Genomic DNA, 27,024 nt, shown 5'->3' with positions numbered 1-27,024 from the left:
GTTCAATTGTCACATCCTCCCAACATCACTTCGCTCCATTCCCGCACAGACTTGGTTGTGAATCCCATGGGTTGTCACATGTATTTCGTACCTCAACCTCTGTCTTTGTATTTTGATGATCCTCTGGATTGCATTGTCTTGTGTTCTTCCGTTCCGGACTCTACACCTGTTGTGAACGAGGATCAAGCCATTGACAGAGTTGGTGTTGCACAACCAACCTGCGTTGTCATTCATGAAGAGTATGACTGGGAGCTTGAGCATCAATCCTCGGCGAAGGATGACTCCCTTCTGTCTGAGCCTCCTCTGTGTTTTCCTAACATCTTTGGTGATTTTTTCATCCCTGATTTCGCATGTCAAATGAAATTCTAGCATCTCATGGAAAGATTTGAATATTGCCTTACCAAATCTGTCAATCCTAAGAATAAGTTCAAGCCCAAGCCCCGCTCAGCATACTTTGGTGATGGAGGTGCGCAATCACAGACGGACAAAGTCGTTGTCACAAGTGACTATCCGTCGTTTCCTCATCCAACAGCTCCACCACTGTAGAGTGATGTGAGAGAACATGCACACACGTCTGTTCAATTTTCACATCCTCCCAACATCACTTCGCTCCATTCCCGCGCAGACTTGGTTGTGAATCCCATGGATTGCACTGTCTTGTGTTCTTCCGTTTCGGACTCTACACCTGTTGTGAACGAGGATCAAGCCATTGACGGAGTTGGTGTTGCACAACCAACCTGCATTGTCATTCATGAAGAGTATGACTGGGAGCTTGAGCATCAATCCTCAGCGAAGGATGACTCCCTTCTATCTGAGCCTCCTTTGTGTTTTCCTGACATCTTTGGTGATTCTGTCATCCCTGATTTCACATGTGTATCTCCGTCTATGGATGCACCCATTGTTGATCATTCACAGAACACACCAGATGTCAATCCATCATCCGACAAAGAAGAGGACAAACTATTTGTTGAAAATCCACTCGATTTTTCATCTACTTTTTCCGAAGACGCAGAGGGTGAACATTCTTGCTTCTCAACTACCCCTCTATGTGATTCATTAAATCATGAGGATGCCGACAAACATTCTAAATTTTTTGATCTTGGTTGTCGTGATCTCTCTAATTCTTCATCCGATCACGATGTTGATTCAATCATTGTTAATATGTCTAAGACACTAGTCTATGATGATCTATCTGTCAACGAAGTCGAAACCCCGCAGACTGTTGTTGCACTTCAACCCGAGCTGATGGTTATGTCAGGCCCTCGCTGTCTTCAGGTTGGTTTCACTTTCGATCAGGAAATTGTTCAAACACCCAAGGCTCCTCATCACTCATATGTATGCACTGAAGATCAATCTAACACTCAAATTTCACTTCCTCCACTCGAACTACACGATCCCATCGCTCATGCATTGGAGGAATCTTACACAGCAAGCACACTTGCGCAACGTAAGTGGTCTACCTTTCTCACATTTTCTTGCATGTCACAATCAAGAGAATGTGTACACTTAACATCTGCATGCAGTGTAGCACAGCACCATGGCAAATCCACAGAGTGCATGTCATGCGCTTTCACTCACTTATGTTCTGTGGACACATTTGGACTCGAAGTGTGTTTGACTTCATTGTTATATCTTTCTTGTTTCCTAGTTCGCACAAGTGTGTTGTTCGCGAACCATACCTTCACCAACATGGGTCGACCAATGCACTGGTGGCCGCATTAGAAGTATCACTTCACGTGAGAAGACCCATGCACCGTTAGCTTAGGAGTAGCAGTAGTGTTGGCTTTTGGTTTGTTTGCTTGCATGCATGCTTGTTTCTTACTTTACATGTTTGTTTGTTTGCCTGCTTGTTTTCTTACTCGCTTTGCTTACGCATTTACTTTTGTTTTTGCTTTGTTTTGTTGTTTGTTGCTTGTTTACGTCATAGGTTAGTTTTGTATGAGACCGTGCATGACTCTTGAAACAAGTTGGGTAAAGTACAAGAGGACTTGTGCTTCCAGGAGAGAAGAGTCGAAGACACCGTTCAGAGCACAATTGGCGATGCAGTCGATCAAGTGTCTATGAACTTGCCTATCTATGAAGACATCAAGTTGTTCATGGACAAGGGTATCAAGATGAAATGGCAGCAGCATCACAGTGAGTAGCACCATCAGTAGTGGTAGAAGGTAGCACACATGCATGTGACAAATGCAAGTGGAAGGTTGTTGACAGCGCAGAGGGGGAACAAAGTTGCAAGCTCAAGTAGATCTACTTGTGATGAAAGCAGCTTTGGAGATTGAGGCTATGAGGCGACGGCGAGACAAGAGAATCGCGCGAAGGCAGAGAAAGAAACAAACAGGGAGTTACAGGAGCTGAAGCGACAACTCAAGGAAGAACAAGAGCTACACAGACAACAAAGGGAGTTGCAGCGGGAACAGGCACAGCAAGAGGCGCAACATGCACAGACTGATGAAACTGCGCCCATATAGGTTATGGACCCATCCAACAGCTGGCATGGAGAAGACAGGGTGAGCAGTGTTGTCGATCGCGTACAAGGGTATTCAGGAGCATGGATGTCATTGTGCGCACGCATGCGACCCCCCCCCAGTACACACTTGGATATCATCACAAACACTATGCATCAGTATGTTGTTGGTCCAGTTGCACTCAAGACAATGATGCGCATGTTATCAAACGAGTTGGATAGAGGAGCCATATCAATGTACCCGGGTGCAACGGAAGCAAGAGTTCTCTTTCAGCAGAATGTCACCATTGAGCGCACAGACACCATCACAGACCACCAAGCTTGGCATCAATTCCCCACCGTCGATCATCGCGAGGATGTCGAAGAGTTGGTCTTCCCACAACTGTCTGAGTCTTAGTGATGTCTTGCATGGCCTGCTCAAGCCTATTTTGTCTCACATGGGTACATGTGCAGATTGTATGTAACATCTCATCAAGTGGAAGTTCAAGTGTCGATAGTTGAATGTAACAGTCATAGAGTAGTTGAAGAGTCATGAGGGTAGGTGAACAGTCACAAAGGGGGATGTCAAGGGTCACCCCACCCTTTGTTATTTATAGTACCTCATAACTCATTGTAAGGGCTTTTGGTTAACCAAGCTTTTGATAGTAGTATCTTAGAGAAAGCTTGGAGAGAATTGTAACGAGCCTTGGCTTATCCATAATGCAAAGCTAGTACATCTTTTTGGAGGAGCAGGCGGCAGTGACTGTAACGTTCCGTTATCAGAACTAGTGGTTGGTCATGGTTGTACTGTATGATTGGAACTTTCACTTCTTAATATAACAAAGCCAGCACGTTTCATGCATATGTTGTTATTGTATTTCAATTAACTTGTTTACTCTAATGATATATGTATCTGTTTGCTTACGCATGTATGTATAGACTCTTTCTATATATGTATGTATGAATCTTACTGAAATGTGTTGTTGGTTTAACCATCACTTTGGATTGTTGGTTCACCTTCCTTCCAATTTGTGATGCATCTTTGCTCGTGTGTTCCCTTCCAAGCTGCGTGTTTACACAAGTGTCCAACGGACGCACCCATTCCACCTTCCGTGTGTTAGAACCATTCATGCACTTTCCTTGGCTTGTTGCGCATGTCACACTCTTGCTACCAACAGGGACATCTTACTTTCCTCTGCGCGCAACCGCGGTCAAGGCAATACCGTACAACCCACTGCTCGGACTCCTACACCAAACGGCCTGAGGTCTAGTTGGGACTTCTTACCCGAGAGATCCCCTGACATGTTGGCGAGTCCAACACTGTCAACAAGAAGGTAGTATTCACATTCGTTTGATGTATCCTCCACTCGACTTCTAAAGCAACACAAATGACCACCCTGAACAATGCATATCTAGGAACAAGAGCAAAAGTCTCCTCATAATCTACTCCCTCCTTCTGGGAGAACCCTCTTGCCATGAAACTCACCTCATACTTCTTGACATTGCCATTGGCTACATGTTTGATCTTGTAGATCCATCAAAAAGTGACCATCGACTTCCCCTTAAGCCTAAGTACAATCTCCCATACATCATTCTTCATAATGGAGTTGTACTCCAACATGGTACCCGTCCAAACCTGTTGGTTTTCTACCTCCTCAAAGGTATAAGGCTCGAACTCATTGATGTTGCTCATCAAGATGATATTACTAAAAAACATCCTAGGTGGTCTACTCTCCCTAAAAGTGTTGCAAGGAACCTCCACATGCTCCTCAACATCCCTCAAGGTCTCGGCCCATCTCATCCTAGTAGATCTCAAAGGAACATCTCACTCCTCTTGATTAGAAGGTTGTGCCCCTAATGTTGGTGTTGGTGCCTCCTCAACCTTCAGAGCCTCTCGCTCCCAATCCTCTGCCATTGCTAGATCTAACCCATGTGACCTCCTACAGGTCCTACCCTCCACAAATTTGACATCCTTGTTGATCACTATCTTCCTATGACCTGGAATGTAGGCCCTATAGGCCTTTGATGTCTCATTATATCTAACAAAGATGCCCTTCTCCAATGAGGGCTCCAGCTTAGTGCTCTTCTGTGAAGGAATATGGACATAAACTGAACTACCAAAGATACGAAGATGGCTCACCCCTATAAAATCCTCTTTAGGAGTTTTGTCCTCCACTACCATGTGAGGACTCCTACTCTACAAATATATAGCCATGTTACATGCCTCCACTCATAAGAACATAGGTAGATCATGATCATGGATCATGGGCTCAAGTGCTCCAACTATAGTATGGTTCTTCCTCTCTACCACTCCATTCTGTTGCGGATTGTATGGCATTGGCATTTCTTTCTTGATTCTTGCCTCCCTGCAAAAACTCTTGAAATCATTGGAAGTCTACTCGCCCAGATCATCTAATCTGAGGACTTTGATCTTCTTCCCAATCTAGTTCTCCACAATATTGAAGTCTTTGAATCAACAAAAGACCTCGTCCTTGCCACTTGGCCTTCAAGAAGTAAATCCATTTCCTCCTAGAATAGTCATCTATAAATGTGACAAGATAACTAAACCCGGAAACTCCACTGACATAGGACCACAAATATTGAAATGAACCAAATCCAAAACTCCATTGGACCTAGTCTCCCTGTTAAGAAATGTTGCATTGGCATGCTTGCCAAGCACACATTCTTTGCACACACCATGTTGTTGTACACTGAACTCCAAAAGACCAGTGATCGTCTCTTATAACAATGGTAGAGCCCTATAGTGTATATGCCCCATCCTCTTATTCCATATCTCACTTAGGTTGTCACTGCTATGTACAAGGGCTTTCACTGCCTATTCTCTCAACAAATATAAGCTACTCTATTTGTTGCTTATAAATCGCCTTACGCTAGGATAAACTCTTGTTTGCCTGATAAGTACTTTTCCTCCTGTGAAACTGACCTCAAGTCGTCTGTCCTCCATAGCCAAAATAGAGAGTAAGTTCTTCTCCAAGTTAGGTACATATAGAACTTCCTTCACATCCATAGGACTCCCTGAATCGAATTGGAACTATATGATGTCGACACCCTCATTTGCATACATGGCATTATCACAAAGCTCCACTTGAAGATCACTATGTTTTTTGACCATGCTGGTGAAGAGGTCACACGATCCTATCATATGAGGTAAAGCTCCACTGTCCACAAACCATACACCATGTGTCATGGTGCCTAAAAGACATGACACTAATGCAAATTCCTTCTCGAACCTCTTGACTAGCTCATCCATATGTGTTGATGCAACCATTGATGTCTTCCCCTTGCCTTTCTTCTTGTTTGGGCATTGTCCTACATAATGACCATACTTATGACATGCAAAGCACTTGACTTTGCTCATGTCCTCCTTTTCTCTCCTTGTGAAGATGCTCCACCACCCTAGTTCTCCTTGGATTTACCCTTTCCCTTCTTTGCTTTCCTAGCAAGAGCAAGATTCTCCTCATGTCCACCTCTATGTTGTCCACCAAATATCAAATTTTCACAAATCTCCTTTTGGGTGAATTCGTCCCACCACTTGGTCCAATCAGGAACACTGTCTCTAGCAAGGATATTTGTCACAAAGGTAGCACATTGTTTGGAGAAACCACCCAAGGATATCTTAACAAGTTCATCCTCATCCACAACTTCCCCAACAACTACAAGTTCATCTCGAACCTATTGGATCTTGAAGAGGTATAAGGCTCATACTTTAGATTTGTTCATTTTAACATTTCTCGATTTATCTCTTAACGCCATCTTTCACTTCTGGTTATTGCTTTGGCACAACTCTATCAAAATTGTCCACATGCTATGGGCTATCTTCTTCCCTGAGATATGAGGGATTATACGATCCTTCAAAGCATCCAAAATGATGAGCCTAGCCTTCACATCTTTCAAGTCGTGGGTGGCTTGTTGTTTAGCATCCGAAGGAGGTTAAATATCTGTCTCAGAAAAATCCCACAGGTTGCTTGCCATCAAATAAGTGTGATCCTCTCCTTCCATGGACTAAAGTTGGACACCCCTTCCAGTCGATCCTCAAATCTCAAACCACTTGCTATCATATTGTTCAGATCGGCTTGTAGCCACAAAACCCTTGCTGTAACTAAAAACTTTGTTGAATAAAAGTTGTAACACTTGTCCACTGATCTTCCCTTCACAAAGCTTGCCCTTGCTATGATACCATGTTAATTTGTAAGTGTCAATTACAGATTTACTGTCTCATGCAGTTATTTTACCCGCAAAAATTCTCCATGTACTAAATTAATTTCTGCTATAAATTAAATTTTAAAAACTACAAACAGAAAATACTTTGTCACCTTTAACTCTAAGTTATCGGAAACACCATTCAGCATTTCGAAAAAGGATTCGGGTACGAAACAGACTTGAAATGGCAATGAAACCTTTCCAAATCGTTTCTGAATTCATGATTATGATTATGTATTTTTAAATATAGAATCTAGATTCTAAGAGATAAATGGTAATATGAAATTATATATATGTGTGTGTGTGTGTGTGTGTGTGTGTGCGTGTCATTTTCGTCCCGTATCGTATCCGGAATTTTTGAAAATTTGCCGTATTTGTTTCAAACCCCATATCTGTTTCAATGCAACTTAGCTTTAACTCGACAATTTCCACCAGAATTTAGAATAGAAAATTACTCAAAAAAAATCAGACAAGATAGGAACAGAAATTAAACCTCCCAATTCTTATCATTTAATTTCTCAGAGAAATCATAGGCTCCCTAACCAGGGAAAATGGCCTTAAGAATTTAAAAGGCAATTACAAAAAAACCTGAGATAATTATTCTAGCAAAACCAGTAACCCACTCGACCTCCTCAAGCCACTTCGCATCTACATGTGTCGACTGGAAAACCCTACCGTTTCACACGTGCGACATATAAAGTTGTTCGGACTGCTCAGAAAACCCTCTTGGTTCACACGTGTGGGTCCCTGTTAATTTCCTCAGCTACAGAAAATTCTTTCACTGTATTTTTCCTCCTCCTTCATCCCCTGTGAATCTCTCACAAAAATATGCACTATTACTCTTACAAATTATTCAGAAAATATCTTTCTCAATTTCTCACAGTTGTATGGTGTCATCCTCTCCCTTAGGCTGCTTTTATAATTCTCCATAGACCAAATCCCTAATCTCCAAAGTGATTCAGGGCTAGGATTATATCCTAGCTTCTTTTTTTTATCGATGGTGAAGATTAGATCTAAGTCGCTTAAGTAATTAATTATTTATCCTTAGAAAAACCTTACTCCAAAATCTACATTCATCAAATAATTAATCAAAGGAGTTTTCCTAACTTAAAACTTAGGAAGGAGACCATATTAGTTGCTCCTCTCAAACAACCACCTAAAGAGTCCTGTATGCAAGACACCAACCTATGCAGAAGACCTTCCAAAACGACAAAAATCAACATCCCATTGATGCAATTCATTAGCCGAATTTAAATTTTACTTAGCTCTCAGAAACTCAAGATATTACTAAAGTTTCATCTTTTGGAATTTTTACCTTTAAGAGCAATTTAAATTAAGAAATCCTTCGCTAAAATTGATCACTAGGTGAAATTTTTAGTTGTATCTAATTGATCTGATACATAGCTGGATTTAAATTTTATTGTAACGGTAAGAATCTTGGGATATTACGAAAGCTTCATCTTTCAGAACTCTAGGAGCAGTTTAAAATTCAGAAATAAGGGACCTAAAGAGTCCTGTGTTGAAGACACCAACCTGTGCAGAAGACCTTCCAAAACTACAAAAATCAACATCCCATTGATGCAATTCATTAGCCGAATTTAAATTTTACTTAGCTGTCAGAAACTCGAGATATTACTAAAGTTTCATCCTTTGGAATTTTTACCTTTAAGAGCAATTTAAATTAAGAAATCCTTCACTAAAATTGATCACTAGGTGAAATTTTTAGTTATATCTCATTGATCTAATGCATCAGCTGGATTTAAATTTTATTGTAACAGTAAGAATCTTGGGATTGTTGATTTGGGGTAGCATTGAATGTGCTCGAGCCACGAAAATTGATGGAGAGGCTAAAGCACATGAGATCTCCAATACCCAGAAATGGTCTGGGCAGATTCTAAACAGTTTGGGAGATATTAAAATAATTAGTATTTTTAATAGAGTCCCTAGTCTAAACTTGGGGAAAATAAAATATTAATGTGAATTAATATAAAACTGTGTTAGAAGGGTCGAAAAGTCATGGATCAAGCCAGAGTTAATCTTAGCCGTTGAATGGAGACTTAATCTTGGCCGTTGAACTGCCAACGAGAAAAGTATAAGAGAAGGCTTGAGGGTCACTTGGAGAACACACCGAGTTCATCAAGAATTCGATTCTCTGGGGCAGGGCTTGCTGAGGAAATCGAAGGAGTGATCAGAGTTGCAGCTGAGAGGTAGTGAATACAGAAGCAGAGAGGTAGAGAGGGTACCAGGAGCATCAGTGCAGAAGCCGGGAGAGAGGGACGTAGAGTCAGCTAGAGGCCACGCAGAGCCAGCCAAGGCCCACGCAGAGGCAGCCAAGAGCTACGCAGTGCCAAAGAGAGCCAGCGTGGGTGACGCAGAGGCTCTAAAGGCTGACGCAGTGCCAAAGAGAGCCAGCGTGGGTGACGCAGAGGCTCTAAAGGCTGACGCAGTGCCTCCAGAGGCTGACGCAGGGCAACATGGGGTGACGCTGGGCCAGAGAGGCTGATGCAGTGCCTAGAGGCAGACGGTGGAGATTTCATGGTGCAGATTGGAGCTGAGAGCTGTGCGATTGTTCATCTGGGGTTTTAGCCGAATATCTGTCTCTGACTGAGATGTTGCAGCTGCAGGGCAGTCAGTGTTGTTAAAAGCGCGATTAAATCGGAAAAAGCGGGAAAAACCAGGAGAGACGGACGCAAGAGAGGGTACCAAGAGCATCAGCGCAGAAACCAGGAGAGAGGGACGCAAAGTCAGCTAGAAGCCACGCAGAGCCAGTCAGGGCCCACGCAGAGCCAGTCAGGGCCCACGCAGACACAGCCAGGAGCTACGCAGTGCCAAAGAGAGCCAGCGTGGGTGATGCAGAGGCTCTAAAGGCTGACGCAGTGCCTCCAGAGGCTAACGCAGTGCCTCTAGAGGTTGACGCAGGGCGACTTGGGGTGACACTGGGCCAGAGAGGCTGACGCAATCCCTAGAGGCAGACGTTGGAGATTTCATGGGGCAGATTGGAGCTGAGAGCTATGGGATTCTTCATCCAGGGTTTTAGCTGGAATATCTGTCTCCGACTGAGATGTACTACTGCCGAGATCATTCTCTGTTGGGTAAGCCAGTTTGGCACCCAGATCATATTCTGAAACTGCTTAATAATAAAACCCTCAGGCAGTTGCACCAGTTTTCCCGCATTAGGTTTTTCTGGGGGCATTAGTCCAAAAACAACAGTGTCACTTGTGTGCTTGTTTTTCCTTCAGTTGATGATCTGTAATGTGTTGAGCATGTACTTGTATTTATTTTCAATATTTACATGGTAAATAACTTGTTAATTAAACAGAACAAGTAGGCAGAAATAAATCAGAAAGTACATGAAGGATTTCTAACAATTAGACTTAGCAATTACAACAGGCATATTACAAAAGTTTCAACTTTCAGAACTCTAGGAGCAATTTAAAATTCAGAAATAAGGGACCAACGCTGAATTTCTCACCAGGATAAAAAGTAAGTTATAGAAGATATAGTCTACAGACAAAAATAACAATGGAATAAAAAGTGGAAGTACAAACATGCCTCGAAAACACGGTTGTTTCATTTTCGCTGTGTTCAAGGAATGCCACTAACATTTAAATTTATCATGCGTTCGAAAAAAATATTCTATCTCAACATTGTGTAACATTACATTTGTTCTCATAACAAAAATATGTCAGCGAACAAATTAGCGTCAATCATAATTACTAACATGATTACCATACTATCTTTAGGCATAATGAAATTTTGACAGTGTCCTTGCATTAGGCCGTTTGTGAATAACATCCAAGATAAAAAAGAGCATGTATGATTTCTGATAAAACTCTAACGTAACAAGTGACTAGGAAATGCGGACTTGTAGAAGTATCCTTAGGTAACCTCACAGACAAGATTTTCCCAAGTCCACCAAACAGATCCTTACTGACACATATTTTGTCCTACTGCAGTATGCGCAGAGACTCAATTAAATTTGACACATTGCCACTTCAGTACAGATATTAGTCACTAAGATATTAAGAGATATAAGAGGGAACCTGTGCATTGATTGAACTGGAAGATGAAGGCACATAATCATCAGGAAGATCAAAAGGATTTTTCGACTTCCGATGTTGAACAGAGCTTGAGCATGATTCCTGATGCATAGACAATCAACAATAACCAAAATGGTCTCAATTCTTGGAGCAATTATAAATGAATACATCTCATGCTCAAAATTGAACAGAAACATTATGAAGTACAAATCACAGTACTGCTTTTCTAGTTGCTCTAGATATTTTGAAGACAAATTCACGAACACAAACAATAGATAATGCATGTAATACAACAAATACAAAATAACTTCAGCTTTGAATAATGTTATAAGTCAACCATCAGGTATTAATCCATTTTCATAATTTAGATACACCCCATGCTGAATGATGGGATGATCAACTGGCATATGTTCCATTGTTTTGTCTCAGCTCTGGTAAGTTATGAAGCAAACTAAATTTTACTTATTTGTCAGTCGACCATCCTACAGTAACATCTTCTACCTGAATCTGTGTACTGAACAGGTCACGCATGAAGACTTCCCTTCCATTAAGAACTCGCAATTTGACATGGATAATCTTTTCTCACAATAATCTTTCATCCGAACAGCATACAAAATAATCTCGTGTTATGCCAAAAGTTTCAATTGACCCACATGGGAGATGAACTATGCCTCTAAGGTTAGGGTTCTGCATGTAGGGGCATGGGATCCCTAAGGGAGGAACGATATAAGGAAGGGTCAAGGAGGCATAGAGCCATTTAGAGGGGTTTCAGAGGTCGACAGAAGAAAGAGGTTGGTATGATTAGGATGAGGAGATTCACCTTGCTAATACATTCTTTGCTAGATCAGAGGACTTATCTTTGGACAAAGCAGATGTGCCCTATTCACCAAATGTATTGTCATAGGAATGGATCAACCCGTCAGATGTTTCCCTGGATTAGCAAAAGAGTTCCTCGCCGATTATTCTCAGAGTCCCACAACTACAAACAGAAATAAATTGGAAATGGGTAAAGAGGGAGGTTTGGGTACTCCTTATAATTGCCAAGTTCGCAATCAGCCTAAAGCAAATCGAAGCAGGAAACATACACTCCTGGATTGTCACCTCACTCTCCATTGTACATGAGTAAAGTTGCTGGAAGCTTGTCCTAAAATGACATGACAAATAGTTTGAGTAATCCCTCACACATAGAAGGGGAAGCCAAAACCCAAGGAATGTAATCATTACCAAACAGGAGGAGGTCAAAAATCATAGTAAGGTATGCGTTCAGATAACATCTCAAACCTTGCATTGGAGAGAAACTTATGATCATCTTTGTGAAGGTGAGATACATTGTTTGCCTGAGTACAGTGCAAAGGGTTGTGATCCCTAGTTCAATAGTCAAAAATTATGGAGCTTACCCTAGAGCAAGTGGATACCCTAAAGGTTGCAATATCTTTGCATTCAAATCACAAGACGATAGGTGTCTCTAAGGGAAAGTTCAAATAAAATTCCAACATGGGCCAAGTTGTCAACTATTTCAATTGAATCATGGCAGGAGAATGAATTTTGAGCAATTCGAGACATCATTGGATAGTAGGTCGATAATAATCAGAGAACATATTCCAACATACACAAACCTTGATGTGGATCTCTATAAACCAATAGCCTATATAATCTAACACTCAACCCTACAAGTCCTTCAATCTCAGCAGCAAAAAAGATTTACAATGGGAAAAAGGATGGATGGTGTAGATCAAAAAATTGACAAAATGTCAACATAGCAAGCAATCATCTCTTAGATCATCCAAAGTCCAAACACCTATTCATCCTTCGAAATGTTCGCAAGCTGAAATTGAAGGTGAGGATCTTCTTGCACCTTTCCCCCCTCTAGAATGTAATATCTTGAACAAAGATCTTGCAGAATATTGCTTTTAAAAAAAATTGTCATTAATTCAATACACAATTTTCACAAATGAAACCCATAAAATTAATCAGCAAAACTGGGAAACATAAACTGCAACAAAAAATTAACAAGATGCACATGCAATGGAACACAGCCTTATTTTTGCGCAAGAGCTAGATAAGAGAATCATATTAATGTGCAAGGAATCACCAAAAAACATGGTCAATGGGATAGATGAAAATACATATTGTTAAACTACACAGGAATGTAAACAGCAGATAAGATAAATCGTTGAATGCATTTTCTATTCACAAGGTGTTGACAGTGATGGACCTACCAACATTCAAAGGGGTCTCCCCGATATGTGGTCCCAATTAGACCTCACACCGTTTGGTATAGGAGCCCCATCCGGATTACAACACGGTTGTCGTCCCCTTAAAGATCTGCCTTGGATTTAGCTGTCGGCAAGAGAGAGAATCACACATGTGCTTTTGAAAAGCAAGCGTGTCTGGTGAATGTTCGGTTGCAGGTGCATCGAGGTTCTTCTACTACAGAGGGGAGAGAAAGTGAGCCTCTAAGAAAGAGGTAATGGTAACACCCTAATAAAAACACACATAAACAGGAAAGTTCCGACTAACATCCAGTGGAATAGTCCACAAAGACGCGACGATAAGCACTAAAATAATAGAAATAGTTCAACTCCCTTAGACTGATGAAAGCAAACATGAATCCTAAACATTAACAGAACAGTCTTCCAAACATTCATAATCCATGTATGAAAACGTGTTGGCCATCAAGCTTCAAATATTAAGTAAAAGTCCCAAGATGCATGAATACAACGAACTTCACTTGCTCCAATAGTGGAGAGTTGGAGCCACTACTTAATTCCCAAAAGTACTAACTTGTCTCTCTTATGCCTTATGGGAGAAGCCAAGGTTATAAGTCCTTTACATGAGAGATGAGGATCTATTTATAACTTGAGAAATGACCTTTCACATCCTCGTGACTCTTGAATTTCTATCTTCTAGTGACCTTTGGACTTCTGCAACCTTTGGAGTTCCAAATTACTTTTGGAATTACATATGACTTTTGGTATTACATGTCCTTTGGACTTCCATGACTCTTGACTTCATACATGACTCTTGCACTTCTACTTATTTGTCTTTTACAATGATTACAATAATACATCATGACTTCGACATCATCATACGATGAAACTAGACAAGTCACTATCTTGGATGACTGGGACTAATAGTGACTGATGACATGGGCTTTCTTCAGTGGCGACATAGCTACCACTGTATATGCTCTTCGTTCATCTTCTAATCATAGCACTTTCAAGTTTCACCCTCCGAAGGGTTTTCAATCTTGGGGTCTTCAAGGTACTTTGATTATTAAGTTTCAAGTGTTCTTGGTTCTTTTCATGCTTCCTTTGTTTATGCTCTTTGCCCGATCTTCCTCATGTGTGCTTGCCATGAGGTCCCTGGAATACCTGTTTCTGCAATCACTCATGATGAGCAACTATTAGTCTGAAAATCTCCTACTCTACCATGTTTCATGTAGATTTTCTTGTTCATGCCTTTTCGATGTGCGCAAAATAGTCAAAGGAGGCTCAGGGCACAAGGGCGCACTTTGAAAGGCTGAAGGACTGAGAAGGAGGAGCTTTGAGGCTTCGGCATATGCTCATTCGCTCAAAGGAAGAAAGAAGTGAAGGCAGGGCGCATGTTGCAAGTCCGAAGGACGAAGGGAAAGGCTTTGGGCTTCCCAAGTGCATTGTGCGATCAAGGGAGAGAGGGAGGGCATAGGGCGCACTCCCGAAGGCTGAAGGCTGAAGGCTGAGGCTTCATGCCTTCGAGATGCACTCATGCGCTCAAGAGACCTTAGGAAGGGCGCACAGTGCACTCTTGAAGGCTGAAGGTCGGGGCTTCGTGCCTTTAAGGTGCGTTGATGCGCTCAAGCAGTTCAAGAGGGCACATGGCACATTGGGGAAGGCTGAAGGATTGAGCTTCAGGTCTTTAGGATGCGCCAATGTGCTCAAGGAGGGCACACTTCTTCGAGTCGAAGGAGTGCGCTCAAGGAAGACTTAGTCATTTTGGAGGGCGCAATTTGGAACAAGGAAGGGGATTCGTGCTTTTGGAGTGCGCCCAGCTCTCAAGGAGGGCACAGGGCGCACTTTTGAACATCGAAGGGTCTCCCATCAAGGCTTCAAAGTGCGCTCATGCGCTCTTGGCCTTAATGGGCTCGTTTTGCAACCAAAATTTGTCTAAGTCTGGATGATTGGTTAAGGGGTGAGCAAGATGAGTTATAGACATAAAACCATGTGCGACACATACTAACTCATCGAGAAAACTTAGACAAGCTTGATCAACAATGAATATACACAAAACGCCACTTTATGCACGTTCCCCAAGTATAAACAATGAAGTGTGTGCAACTGTGACCCGAAAGTGTCGTTTTACAAAAACAAAGGTGTTATGACTATAAAATGCATATAAATATGTTCTAGGCAATGCGACAACAATTGAGAACACTTAAGACATGTGAAACAACATAAAACGACACTTGATAACCGAGGTGACACTTGATATGACAATACAGTAGGCTCCGAAATTCGAATGTAGTGAAATTTTGGAGGGTGTTGTAGTAGCGACAACACTTGGTGACACACTGGGCAAGCTTCAGCTTCTCTGTCCAAGAATAGCTTTCAGTTCAGGGTCAAACCTTCAAGAAGTATTGATGGCCCCAACTTCCCCGTTTCGACTTGGTTTCATACATAGCATCTTCCCTTTTCTCCACTTAGTTAACCTCACATAGAGATACATTGTATCACAATCGGTTCAATTCAGGAAAGGGTAATGTGCGTGTCGAGTTTATAATATTCTAAGCATTGAGTTTTCATCTCTAGTGTTGCTATGTTGCCAACAGGCCTGGACAGTACCTAGACGAAGTCACTTCAGGAGCACAAACGTTGCTTCACTGCAAGTGATCTTGGACAATACCTCAGTGAATTCGCTTGCTTCAACTCCCTGCGCAGGAAGCCTTTCTCTTCTTTCACCCTTTATTTATTTATTTAATAGAATTGTGCATTGGCACTTACTATTTTCAACGAGCGGAAGAGGGATCCCGACTTATTGATAGCAAAGGAGGCTGCCCCTTCAGAGAAGTATTTTAAGACCTCTAATATAGGTTTGCTCGCTTTAGATTTTCCCCTTATCCCTTCTCTACTAGATTGGACAAGTGTTAACACACAAGTAGACATATACCAAGTTTAGCAATTCAAGCGCTAGCATAAGCGTGGATCTAATAGGTTCCCTCAAGGTTCTCCTATTGGACGAGTCATATTTTCCATCTGGACTTACCTCAACCTAAGACATTTTCCCAAGCAAAGAAGGAGAACAAACAGAGAGCCAAGAATTGTAGTTGTCATGCTTCCCTTTGATTGCAGTACAAAGTATTTGGGCCATGCACTTTACACAGGTCTTACTTATGTACGATGACAAACAATAAGACACGACACGACATTACGACATAACAGACACAACTGACCCAGACAAAAGAAAACGAAAGTGCAAAACAATATGTATAGGAAGAGCAGCCCGTAGCTGCTACTGAAAATAATGCTTAAGGTCTCGGCCATTTACGAGAAGGGAGTCAATCCTCCCATCCAAAGGTTTCAACTTGAATGCATTATGGTTGAGCCTCTCTTCAATAGTGAAAGGTCCAATCCATAATTGGAACTTAGTGTGCTTACCTTTATCTTCATGGGGTTTATCCCATTTCAGAACTAGGTCACCCATATCAAAGCTCTTTGCCCCTACGGATTTTCTATCAAACCAGCACTTTACACGGTTTTGATGTATGGAAAATCAGTGTTTGGCTATCATTCTCTCTTCCTCGACTTTGAGTAAAGTTTCTATCCTGCAGCCCTGCTAGGAACCAGTAGGCAAGGTATGCCTTCTCACTCTTAGGGGAGTTGCATGGCTGGGAGATATAGGTTCAAGGGCAAGATAGCTTCTTTACCATACACTAGAAAGTATGATGAGGTTTTCAAGGAAGGCTTTGGAGTTACACGGTCGGCCCAAAGTGCATTAGTCAAAGTAGTATGCCAGTTCTTTTGTTCAAAGAAAATGGTCTTCTTAATTATGCGAATAAGATTTTTATTTGTTGATTCAGCCAAACCATTTCCTTGGGGATAATAATTAGATGCATGTTTTAAAACAATCCCATTCTCTAATGCAAATTCATAGTCTTACTGATGAACAGTAAGTTGCATTATCAAAGACAAGTGACGTAGGAACGCCAAACCTGATTATGATGTTTTGTTGCAAAAAATGAATGACTTCCTGGTCATTTACTTGTCTGAGAGGAACTGCCTCTGACCACCGGGTGAAGTAATCTGTAGTTGTAAGATATATCGGTGTTGCTTTGACAAGTGTGGGAAGATCTCTTCGATAACATCAAGACCCTACTATTGGAGTGGTTCTTCGACTGCTATTGGGAGCAGTGGGGCAGTTGACCTTTGATCACGACTGGCACATGTTCTACAAGCTTGGCACTTGCGGAAGTAGGCGTGCGCATCTTTAAAAAGAGTGGGCCAATAATAACTGACCCTCGTAACTTTGTTTGTTGTGGTATCACCCACATAGTGGCCACCTGTCGGTCCATCGTGTAAATGCCTAAGGACCTTCTTTGTATCTTGTGGCTTAGGGCACCTTAGCAGGACTCCATTGTGGTGCTTCTACAAAAGCACTCCATGGACCAATTGATACAGTAGAGCCTTTAAACGAATCATCCTTTTCTATTTGTTCGATAAGTGTGAGGGCAGGGTGCCATGCTCCAAAAATTGTCATAAATTTGCATACCAAGGCACTATAGACGTTGATTGAGGAACGTGATCGATATTGTACATTTCTATCTCCTGCTCCCATCCTGAAAGATCTTGTTCAAGAGCATCCTTAGCTTCGGCTGCTAATCTGCATAGGCCATAACCTCATCCAATTAGCCCTTTTCTCACCCGTCTCTTGTTGTACAAGCAGTGTTCTCACTACTGGATGAGGTACGAATACAATTGTATGAGCTTTGAGTAGATAGGGCCTAAAATACTTAAATGACTTGTATACTACATATGCTTGTTTATTAATGGCAGACTAGTTTAATTTTGACCCTTGTAGACTAGCACTCATAAAACAAATAGGCAACTCATCTCCTTCGCTATCCGTCTGAGTCAATATGACCGCAATTGATAATTCTGAACCAAACATATAGAGCAGGAAATCTTTGGCATAGTCTGGACTGAATAGTGTGGGTGCATTGGCGATAGCCTGTTTGATCTAAGCGAAAGCGTCTTCCTCTCGTTTGTCCCACTTGTATATTGCATCTTTCTTGATCATCTTCGGTATAGGTTTGACTATTTGAACTTAATCATGAGATGAATTTTCTAAGGAAATAAATTTTCCCTAAGAAAGACTGCATGGCTTTCTTGTTCATCGGAAACAAGATCTATGTGATAGCCTTGACCCTCTCGGGATCAATTTTGATTCCGCATCTTTGGTATGACGTGTGTTGTCGCACAGATTGACACAACAACGCTCAGACCAAGGGCTGTTACTCTGATCCCCGATCTCTCCGTTTAAGCCTGTCTCCCGCGGCTAAGGGGGGTAGACCCTACAGAAAAATGATGAAAACCAACTGTGAACCAATTGGGTGGGAGACACGATATGATGAGCACTAAAATGATTTAATTAATTTAGCAGACCAGTGCCCTAAGAGATTGGTGTTAAAACGATTACTTGTTAGATGATATAGCAATATAAACCGTGAACAGCAATCAAGAACAGTGCAAGATATCAGTTAAAACCACAAAGTTCTTATAATGACCAAAGCTCAATAACGATATCCAGGAATTACAAATTTTGAAGAGATGAATGCTTTAAACAACCACGCAAATCATGAATCATTAACCAGATATCACATTTATGCAGCGAAATCTTCAAAATGATCATTCATGTGCAGACTTGCATAAATCAAAAGTTTAAATCTCAGCATCAAAAAAAAAATATAAAGTGATAATTTTCCAAACCGAGACTGAATCTGGCAAAAACTTTCCACAATATTTTTTATGCTTTTTCAAAAAAAAGAATTTTTTTTTTTTTGAATAAAATTAAATGAAATCTAAATCTATACCCTAAAAGAAAAGAAACTCCCCCCTTTTTTATATTTTTCTTTTTTTTTTTTTTTTGTTAAAGGGTTGAAACTATTAAAAATGAAATTAAAGCTAAATTAAAAGATAAATATTAAACTAAAACCTAAATCTAAAATTTAATAAACAAAACCGAAAATAAAATCTAATATAACCTAGTCTAAAGTTAATAAAAAAAATGAAATCTAATACAAATCAACGTATATCGAAATTCTTTTTTTTTTTAATGTTAAAGCCCCTAAGGGGGAAACAAAAACAAAACTTAATTAAAACTAAACCAAAACTATGATGAACTTAAAATCTAAATGTGAGTGGATGCAGTCGATGAGATTAAAACAAAAAATGTCTCCTACGCAAACGAAAATGAAAACATGCATACGCAGCTCAACCTCACGCGATTTTTAGAATCCAAAACTACAAGATTTCAGACACAACGTAAAAGAGGATTTGATCTGCAAACGTATGTATCGAAACCCAAACAAATTTACCTGACGCCCACCAGAAAACCCCTGATTCTTACCTCGTTGGGAAAACTTCAATGATTTTCTACGCTGATCGGATTTGGGCTCACGGATTTTTGGTGCAGGTCGAAAGGCGGAAGGAAGGCGATCACCATACACACCTAGCGTAATATAGCTTACTCGTCAATAAAAATGCAGGGATCCTGCCCGTCACACCAAAAATGTGTGTTTTCACCCACGCTGTCTCATTCCAGAGCCCTTCCTTCTGCGCGTGGATACACGTTGACAACCGCCGCTTTGACAGACCTGAGATTTTCCTCTTAACTAGCCCGCAAGTATTCTTCTGCCGGTAACGGTGTGGGAGTGCCTGCAAAAAAAATGCGATCACAGGAAATACCTTCTCGATGGCGGATGAAGATCGCTTGAGAGCCTGCGGCTTCCAGTGATCAGACGGCGGTGGGCAAAAAAAAAATGAATCGGTTTGAAACATTACCTGAGCTTTTCTGAGTTGAACAACTTCGATTTAAATCTGGTTTTGCTACCTGGCATTCACGCATTCATGACAAGTCGAAATATTGCAGTCATGTTTGAGAAAGCCGACGCAGAGAGGAGCTTTCGCTGTTGACGGCTTTGGAAAAGAAATTACCCAGCCGACTCATTGCGATATGAAGAGATCGTCCAGAATAACTCCGCGTATGTATTACAGCCTCAGACAGGACCGCGTGGTGGTTTTCAGAATGCCGAGAATCGTTGAATAGTAAATCGCTTGAAGGGATCGAGCTGCACACGTCTTAACTCCCAATTTCTTCGTCTATCTCGTCTTGTATTATGCGTCCTGAGACCAAAACAATTGCACAGTCCTTCCAAGATGTATCAAATGACTAGTGAAATAAAGAAAATCGTGATCTCTTATGGCCTTTGCAGGTGACGGCGGGAGAAACAGCGATAAATGGTCCGGTTGCAAATGAAAAATGCATGAAGAAAATAAGGAGCGGACAGATGCAGGCAGAAGGGGGACGATTTTTTGCAGGGAGCTTGGAGGATGAAGGACGTGATGCAGAGGGGATCAATAGAATCGTTTGTGGATGGCTGAGCTGGAGAGGATGAGGGTTTGAATGACAGATTTCGCAGCGAATGGAATTGATGTGAAATTTTTTCAGATCTGCAAAACCCTGACAACAAAATGACAACCCTGCAGAACTTAATTTTTCCTCCAGATCTTATCTCAGGCGTGTAACCTGCAAAATAGAAAACAAAAGCCCGGCAGATATATGCAAAGTTTTAAAGTAAAACCCTTCGAAACTTTCAGAGAACACCCTGCAACCTGCTGAAGAAAAGGGCAAATCCCTATATTATGTATAAACAAAAATGAAACCCTAGATCAACCAAGTAATTTACAGATTTTGGCCCCTTAACAGCCAGATTTAGCAATAACCACAGTAATATTATCAAAATTTAATTTAAATGTAAAATGCTTCAGAAAACCCTGCATGCATTCATAAAAAAAAAATTCGAATGATAAGCCCGGGATCAAGAACTGGCTGGGCTCTTTCAGAAAACACAACCCGAGAGTTGGCTAGTTCAACCGAGAACTTCCCCTAATGCCCGGTAATCTAAAAAAAAGGATTTCCTGCACAGCGTAAAATCAACCATCAACGTAGAAGGAGAAAACAATAGTGAAACCCCGATCAAATGGAGATACCTGCCAATATATTTCAGAATCTAAACTATCATTCAAACCCCAAAGATCAGACAAGATACCTGTGCCTAGATCAATCTTCTTTAAGCTATCACTAATGGCTGAAAATAAAATTATGCAGAATAAATAGAACAATCTTACAGCATTTTCAGAAGAGTAACACCAGCAAGATTTTTAACCCCAAAGTCTTCTTTATTGCACAAAAAAAAATGAACTACAAGAGAGCTTCTTCAGCACAAGACTCACAGATCTTATGATCTCAAATGACTCCTAGCACCCTATTTAAAGGAAAAGATCCCAACGGCTAGTTCGAGTGATCCATGTCAAAATGATCTCGACCATCGATGAGGATCAAAACATCTCTTAATCTCATCCGTCGAAATTATTAATTTATTAAAAAATGAAATTTTGCATGTATTTACTCAAAATATTATTATTTTATTATTTTTTAGGGTTTTTGCTTTATTTTATAATTTTTTTATTATTTTTTTATTATTTTTTTATTTTTTTATGTTTTTATTATTTTAATTTATAATTTATTTCTTAAATGGATCCTCAAACCTAGCCTTTGGAAAAATCACCTAGGACCTAGGACCTAGGACTCATGAGGGGATTTAAAACATTTTCCAACCCTCAAGACACTTTACATCATGACTTTTACAATTTTACATCTTAAGGGGGAAAACCCCTTTAACATAGACCCTCATAAACCACCCAGTTCTGCGACACAACTATAATCTAGCAGATTAACACACTAGGATTCTCCTAAAATTCTAATGACAAAATCCATCCCGGCTTTGGGGTCAAGCTGAAGGAAAACTCTGCCGATCATGGATCGGTGAGACGAAAAACCTTCCGGGACGTAGATTACCATTAGAAAGTTAGGTCCACCTAGGCAATTTACATACACGACTCATATCTGCTAAGATTATTTACAATTCGTACATGCAGACTGGGTTTACAATTAAAATGATCAAGCTGCTGATGACAGCAGGATGGCACGGACATGTCGATCGAGCGCTACCCCTTTTTGCAAAGAAAAAGGGGGTGTACTGCTATAGGCAGTTGACCGGTAGTGGTCAACAACGTGCCCTGTAAAATCTCCTTGGACACAACAAAGACGCTCTTCTTGGGATTAAGGGAAATCTCATACTTCCGACACCACTCGAATATCTATTTTAGATGACGTACATGATCCAACCTTTTGGGTGAAAACACAGTAACATCATCTAAATAAATAACAATGCTTTACCTATAAGGCCACGAAACGTGATCTCCATCGCTCTTTGAAAAGTTGCACGGGCATTGATTAATCTGAATGGCATTCTCTTGAAAGCGAATGTTCCCCATTTAGTCCTGAAAGTAGTTTTTCATCTGTCTGGTTCCGCTACTAGCACTTGATTATAACCTAAAAATCCATCTAGTAGCGAAAACATTTCAGACACAGATACTATATGGAATATCTACTCCATGGATGGCACTAGATAGTTATCTTTGTCAGAAGCCCAATTAAGATCACTGAAATCAACACATAAATGCATTTCACCAAAGTTCTTTTTAACTGAGACCAAGTTGGAAACCCACGTGAAATGTCTAACTTTGAAGATGATACGGGCATCCAGCAGCTTTCTCAATTCCTTCTGAATGAGGGGTTCTAGTGTTGGATGGACTTTCCATAGTTTCTATTGGAACAGTTTCACCCCTTCTTTTATAGGAATTACGTGTTGGATGATATGAGTGTCATAAGTCTTCAAATCACTGTATGTCCTTTCGAACATGTCTCGATACTGCTTGAATAGGTGAATAAACACTTGTCGTTCTTGTGGTGAACAACAGGTAATGAGGTTCACATATTTCAAATCTTGTGGGTTTCCAAGGTTGACTTGTTCAAATGCAAGCTTTGAACTCTGAGTCTTTGCATTATTTGGAGCTCTAAATCGGCTCTACAAGTCATATAATTTCTACAAGGACACCAAACCTTTTGGCATAGTGTTTCCTTTCGGTGCTTTGGATGCTTCCTACTGAGCCTGATCGTGCTAATCCTCCTCTATGGCAGCGTCTTTGAATACGCCAGCATTCGCCATAAAAGTGTAGTATTTGTTGGTCGTCATTGAAAACGCGTAAATTAGTAACATTGTCAGGTACATATGGTTTATATAAAATTTCAATAGAAAAACCATTTTTCAATGGTGACATCCTAGCAGCAACATTTGCTAGTGCATCTGTTGTCGCATTTCTAACTCTAGGAACAAAAACGATATTGAAAGCTTTGAAATGATTTATCAAATGCCATACCTCCTACTGGTAGTTTTTAAGATGAGGTGAAACACAGTGTATAGTATCTCATACCTGACGAGTGACCACCTCTAAGTCACCGATTACCTTTAGGAACTCTACCTTCAGGTCTATAGCTTTCTTCAATCCAAGTATGAGTGCTTCATATTCTGCAGTATTATTAGTGCACTTGAACTCCAGACGACATGAAAGTATATGTTTCTTGTTATGTGGGTCTATAAGTACACAACCGACTCCAGAACCGTCCTGCGATTTATAGAGCCATCAAAATAAAAAGTCCAAAAATTGCAAGCTACTAAGTTATTTCCCGTATTACTATTCTTACTACTACTAGTATTACTATTTACTACTATTATATACATCTATATTACATGATTCATTTGCACCAACTAGAGAATAAGGGAAGGAGTTATAGCAGTGTAGTTGGTGGAATGGGTGATGGTTGCACAAGGTAGCACCCAAGGTCAGTTTCTAAAACGCAGTTTTAGGTATGCGAAAGCAACAGGCTCAATTTTCCCTTCGAAGGGTGTAACAGTGTGTTTCATGTAAGATTATGATTCCACCTAGATTTGGTTATTCTTGCCCTTGTACAGAAGCCACAAATGCGACCAATCGGTACCAAAATACCCCTGTAGTTTGCTTGACCGGTCTCTACTTAGCAATACACCATAGGCTTCCTAAATGTCCACAATCACTATGTTTATACACAGGTGAACTCGGTGATCAGACGATAAGAGAATAAGAACATTTACAAGTTCACCAATAGCTTGGACAAGGGACCTGTAAAGCTGAATAATTTGTGCATTGGTCTTATCCCATTTGGCATTTATTTTCTTGGCAACAAATAATGGCATTACATTTATAGATGCACCAAAATCGACTAAACAATTGTGAACATTGTAATTGAAAATTTCAAAAGTCAATAAAAACGAAGGGCAAAGAGTATTAGCTTCTAATGTTACAGCGTTAACAACTGATTCCAAGGGACCAGAAGACTTACCAGACACCTTCTGGGAAGAAGAAGCATTACCACCTGATGAAGGTTGGGCAAGGGCTTGGACAAGCAGTTCCCGCTGGCTTACTATCCTTGTAAGCTCGAAGATTGAAATATTTGCGCGAGCTTTCTTCATATCTTCCACTATGTTATTGTCGAGCGCAACGGGCATTGTCGTAGTGTCTGGAGGAGTGACTTTGTTTGACACTTCCGAAAAGGTAGTCATGCTTCAACTGTTGGCGGAAGCGTTCTTTGCCATGACAACATCTGAAGACTTGTTCTGAGCTTGGTTGATGGGCGGTGTGATTTTTCTTAACAAATGTTCCTTCAATTTCTACCTCGTCAACTCTTGTTCGGGAACAAGCCCTTGACTTCTCAACTTCTATCAACTATTTTGCCTCTGGGTCAGGATCTCATTCAGTTGTGGTTCTTCAGCAATTTTCTTCTCAACAATGAACACACAACTGAAAGTATTTACTGCGTGTCTGACACCCGCAGTCTCTTCAATCGCATCAGATTCTTCCTTTCCTTTCGTCTACTCAATCTACTCATCTGAAAGTACTGCGTCAATAATGTGTGCAACCAGAGCGTTCATGTTGTGATTCCATTGTGGGCATGTCTTTTCTAAGTGATATTCTTGATGAAAAGAACAGTATTGGTGCATGCCAATACTTTCAACATTTAGCACGACATTCGAGCTCTATGCAGACTTATCCGGCTGAATACTGTTGTAGTTGTTATTGTTAGTCCTTCTCAGAAAGTTGAACTTGGGGGCTTGTTGTTGACAGTGGTCTCGCTTGTCCTTTGTTTCAATTCTACCAACTCATTAGACAGAGTCTTGATGGTCCTAGTCAAGCTTTCAACATCAGTAGCTCTTTTATCCTTGTCCTTGTTCGAAGAGGCCTGAGACCTTTTGCCCATCTCCTTGGAGCCTTTATGCCCGTCTCCTTGGAGCCTTTAGATGATTCATCGTCGACAATGACTCCAATTGCACGCAAGTCCTTTTCAACAGCAATGGCTTCTTCAAAATTTTGTGCCAAAGTCTCTTTTACTGTCCTCTTTACAAACGGCACAATGCTTGTCAACAAGGCAGAAGTGTGGTAATCAATTGTGATGGAGTCATGAGGCTTCGTATCTATGGGGAATTTGTTCAATATACGATTGAACCTCTAATTAAAATCTTAACCTTTTCTTTCTACTCCATCTTTAGATTCCCTAACTCCCTTAATAACATGGCTGGGGTTTTGTCATCAGCGAAATTTTCAAGGAACAACTTTTTAAACCCCTTCCAATTCTGAATTGAGTTTGCAGGAAGACTGTGATACCAAACAGTTGCTCTACCATCTAGGGTACTGTTGTGCTCTACAACAACCCCCCATTCCATACCATTTTAATCATAAAACTATAATGAATGGGTCCCTTTTTGTTTTTTAATTGGTATCAACTTTGTATCATTCAAAAAGGTCCGAAAAACAAAATGAAAGCATTATAAAAAACCTTTTTGACAAACCAATTATTTGGTCTTATAATATAAATAATTAATCTTTTATCATTGCGATAAAGCGATCGCAAGATCGCATATCGCAATGACAAAGGAAGCATAACTTAAAGGCCCATTGGTTTTCTCCGATGCGATGACATGCAGTAGGCTATCGTATATCCGCAATAATAAGTTCCTATAACAAAAGTGTCTCCCGCTCCGATGCGATGCGATTAAATGCTTTTCGCTCCGATGCGATGCGATCACGTCCCTTTCGCTCCGATGCGATGCGATATCGCTATCGGCGATCGGGGATATACCATGCATGCTTTTTAAAGTGCCCATACTCCCAATGCGATGCGATGCGATATCGCTATCGGTGATCGGGGATTTCAAAAGGTGTTAATACAAAGATTTAAGTTTTCCCCGACACCCGATTGCGATAAAGCCAAAAGTGCAAACTTCAAAAAGCCATTAAAGCAGAGGTATTACGATTAATTCGTATTTAAGGCCTTATCTTTCAAACAGTGATTCACCTGCGCTCAACCGCCAAAACGTCCAAGGCACGCTTAAACAAATCATGCGGCCGATAAGAGATATGATGAGCATTTAAAGGATTGGCAGGTTTTAATGGCCATTTAATGAAATAGTAAGCTTAAAAAAATCTTCTCATAGATTGTATCCGCGGCCACTTTAAGTTAATCCCTCATCATGCATTGATCAATATATCTCACTCGTATTTGGTTTTCGCTACCAATTCTCTGTGTTACGCTTATTTCCACTACTGTGCAGAATTTTTCCGAAGTAATAGATTCAAGCAGAATGGGGAAGAAGTCTAAGAAAACCGCAATCGCTTCCACTGCACCAGCCACAGGACAAGCCGTCGCTGATCCAGCAACTAAAAAGAAAGGATTAATATCTGATACTACATGTTCAGGACTTGGCAAGACCACTTGGCAAAGTACCTATAATTTGATCGAAGCCGAAGAACCAAAGGTGACGGCAGTGCAAGCTACAGCGGGTTCCAGTAGAAAATCTGATGGTACTTTGAAAGACTTGGTTGACTCTTTCCTTCATCGGATAGCGGCTCGGGAACAAATTCTCCCATATACGGATGTAGTAAAGTGGGCAATTGAGGAAATCCCAATCACTGATAGAACTTTCTGCACCAGAGATGGGAGGATCTTCGGTTCATTCAAGGCTGATGATTTGAGGCAAATGTATCATTTGCCTGAACCAGAAAAGAAATACAACAAGGCATTTCTGGAGAAATTCCAAAGTGAGAACGAAACCGAATCCGAACCCATTCG

At 40.8% G+C, this 27,024-nt stretch overlaps 1 protein-coding gene across 3 annotated transcripts in view; it reads right to left on the bottom strand.

Moving 5' to 3' along the window:
• LOC149167870 (uncharacterized) overlaps positions 1–27,024 on the bottom strand; it is a 130,563-nt gene that overhangs the window by 42,879 nt on the left and 60,660 nt on the right. For all 3 annotated transcript variants that reach the window (XM_089433214.1, XM_089433215.1, XM_089433216.1), the window contains one exon: positions 10,708–10,806. In XM_089433214.1, coding sequence (XP_089289340.1) covers positions 10,708–10,806 — 99 coding nt within the window. The remainder of the gene's footprint in view (positions 1–10,707; positions 10,807–27,024) is intronic.

This window comes from Pinus tabuliformis, chromosome 5_1, assembly GCF_031772625.1.
Source record: "Pinus tabuliformis cultivar Carrire ecotype Pingquan chromosome 5_1, CPIR1, whole genome shotgun sequence".
Taxonomy (NCBI): domain Eukaryota; kingdom Viridiplantae; phylum Streptophyta; class Pinopsida; order Pinales; family Pinaceae; genus Pinus; species Pinus tabuliformis.
This window is presented reverse-complemented; position numbering and strand designations above follow the sequence as displayed.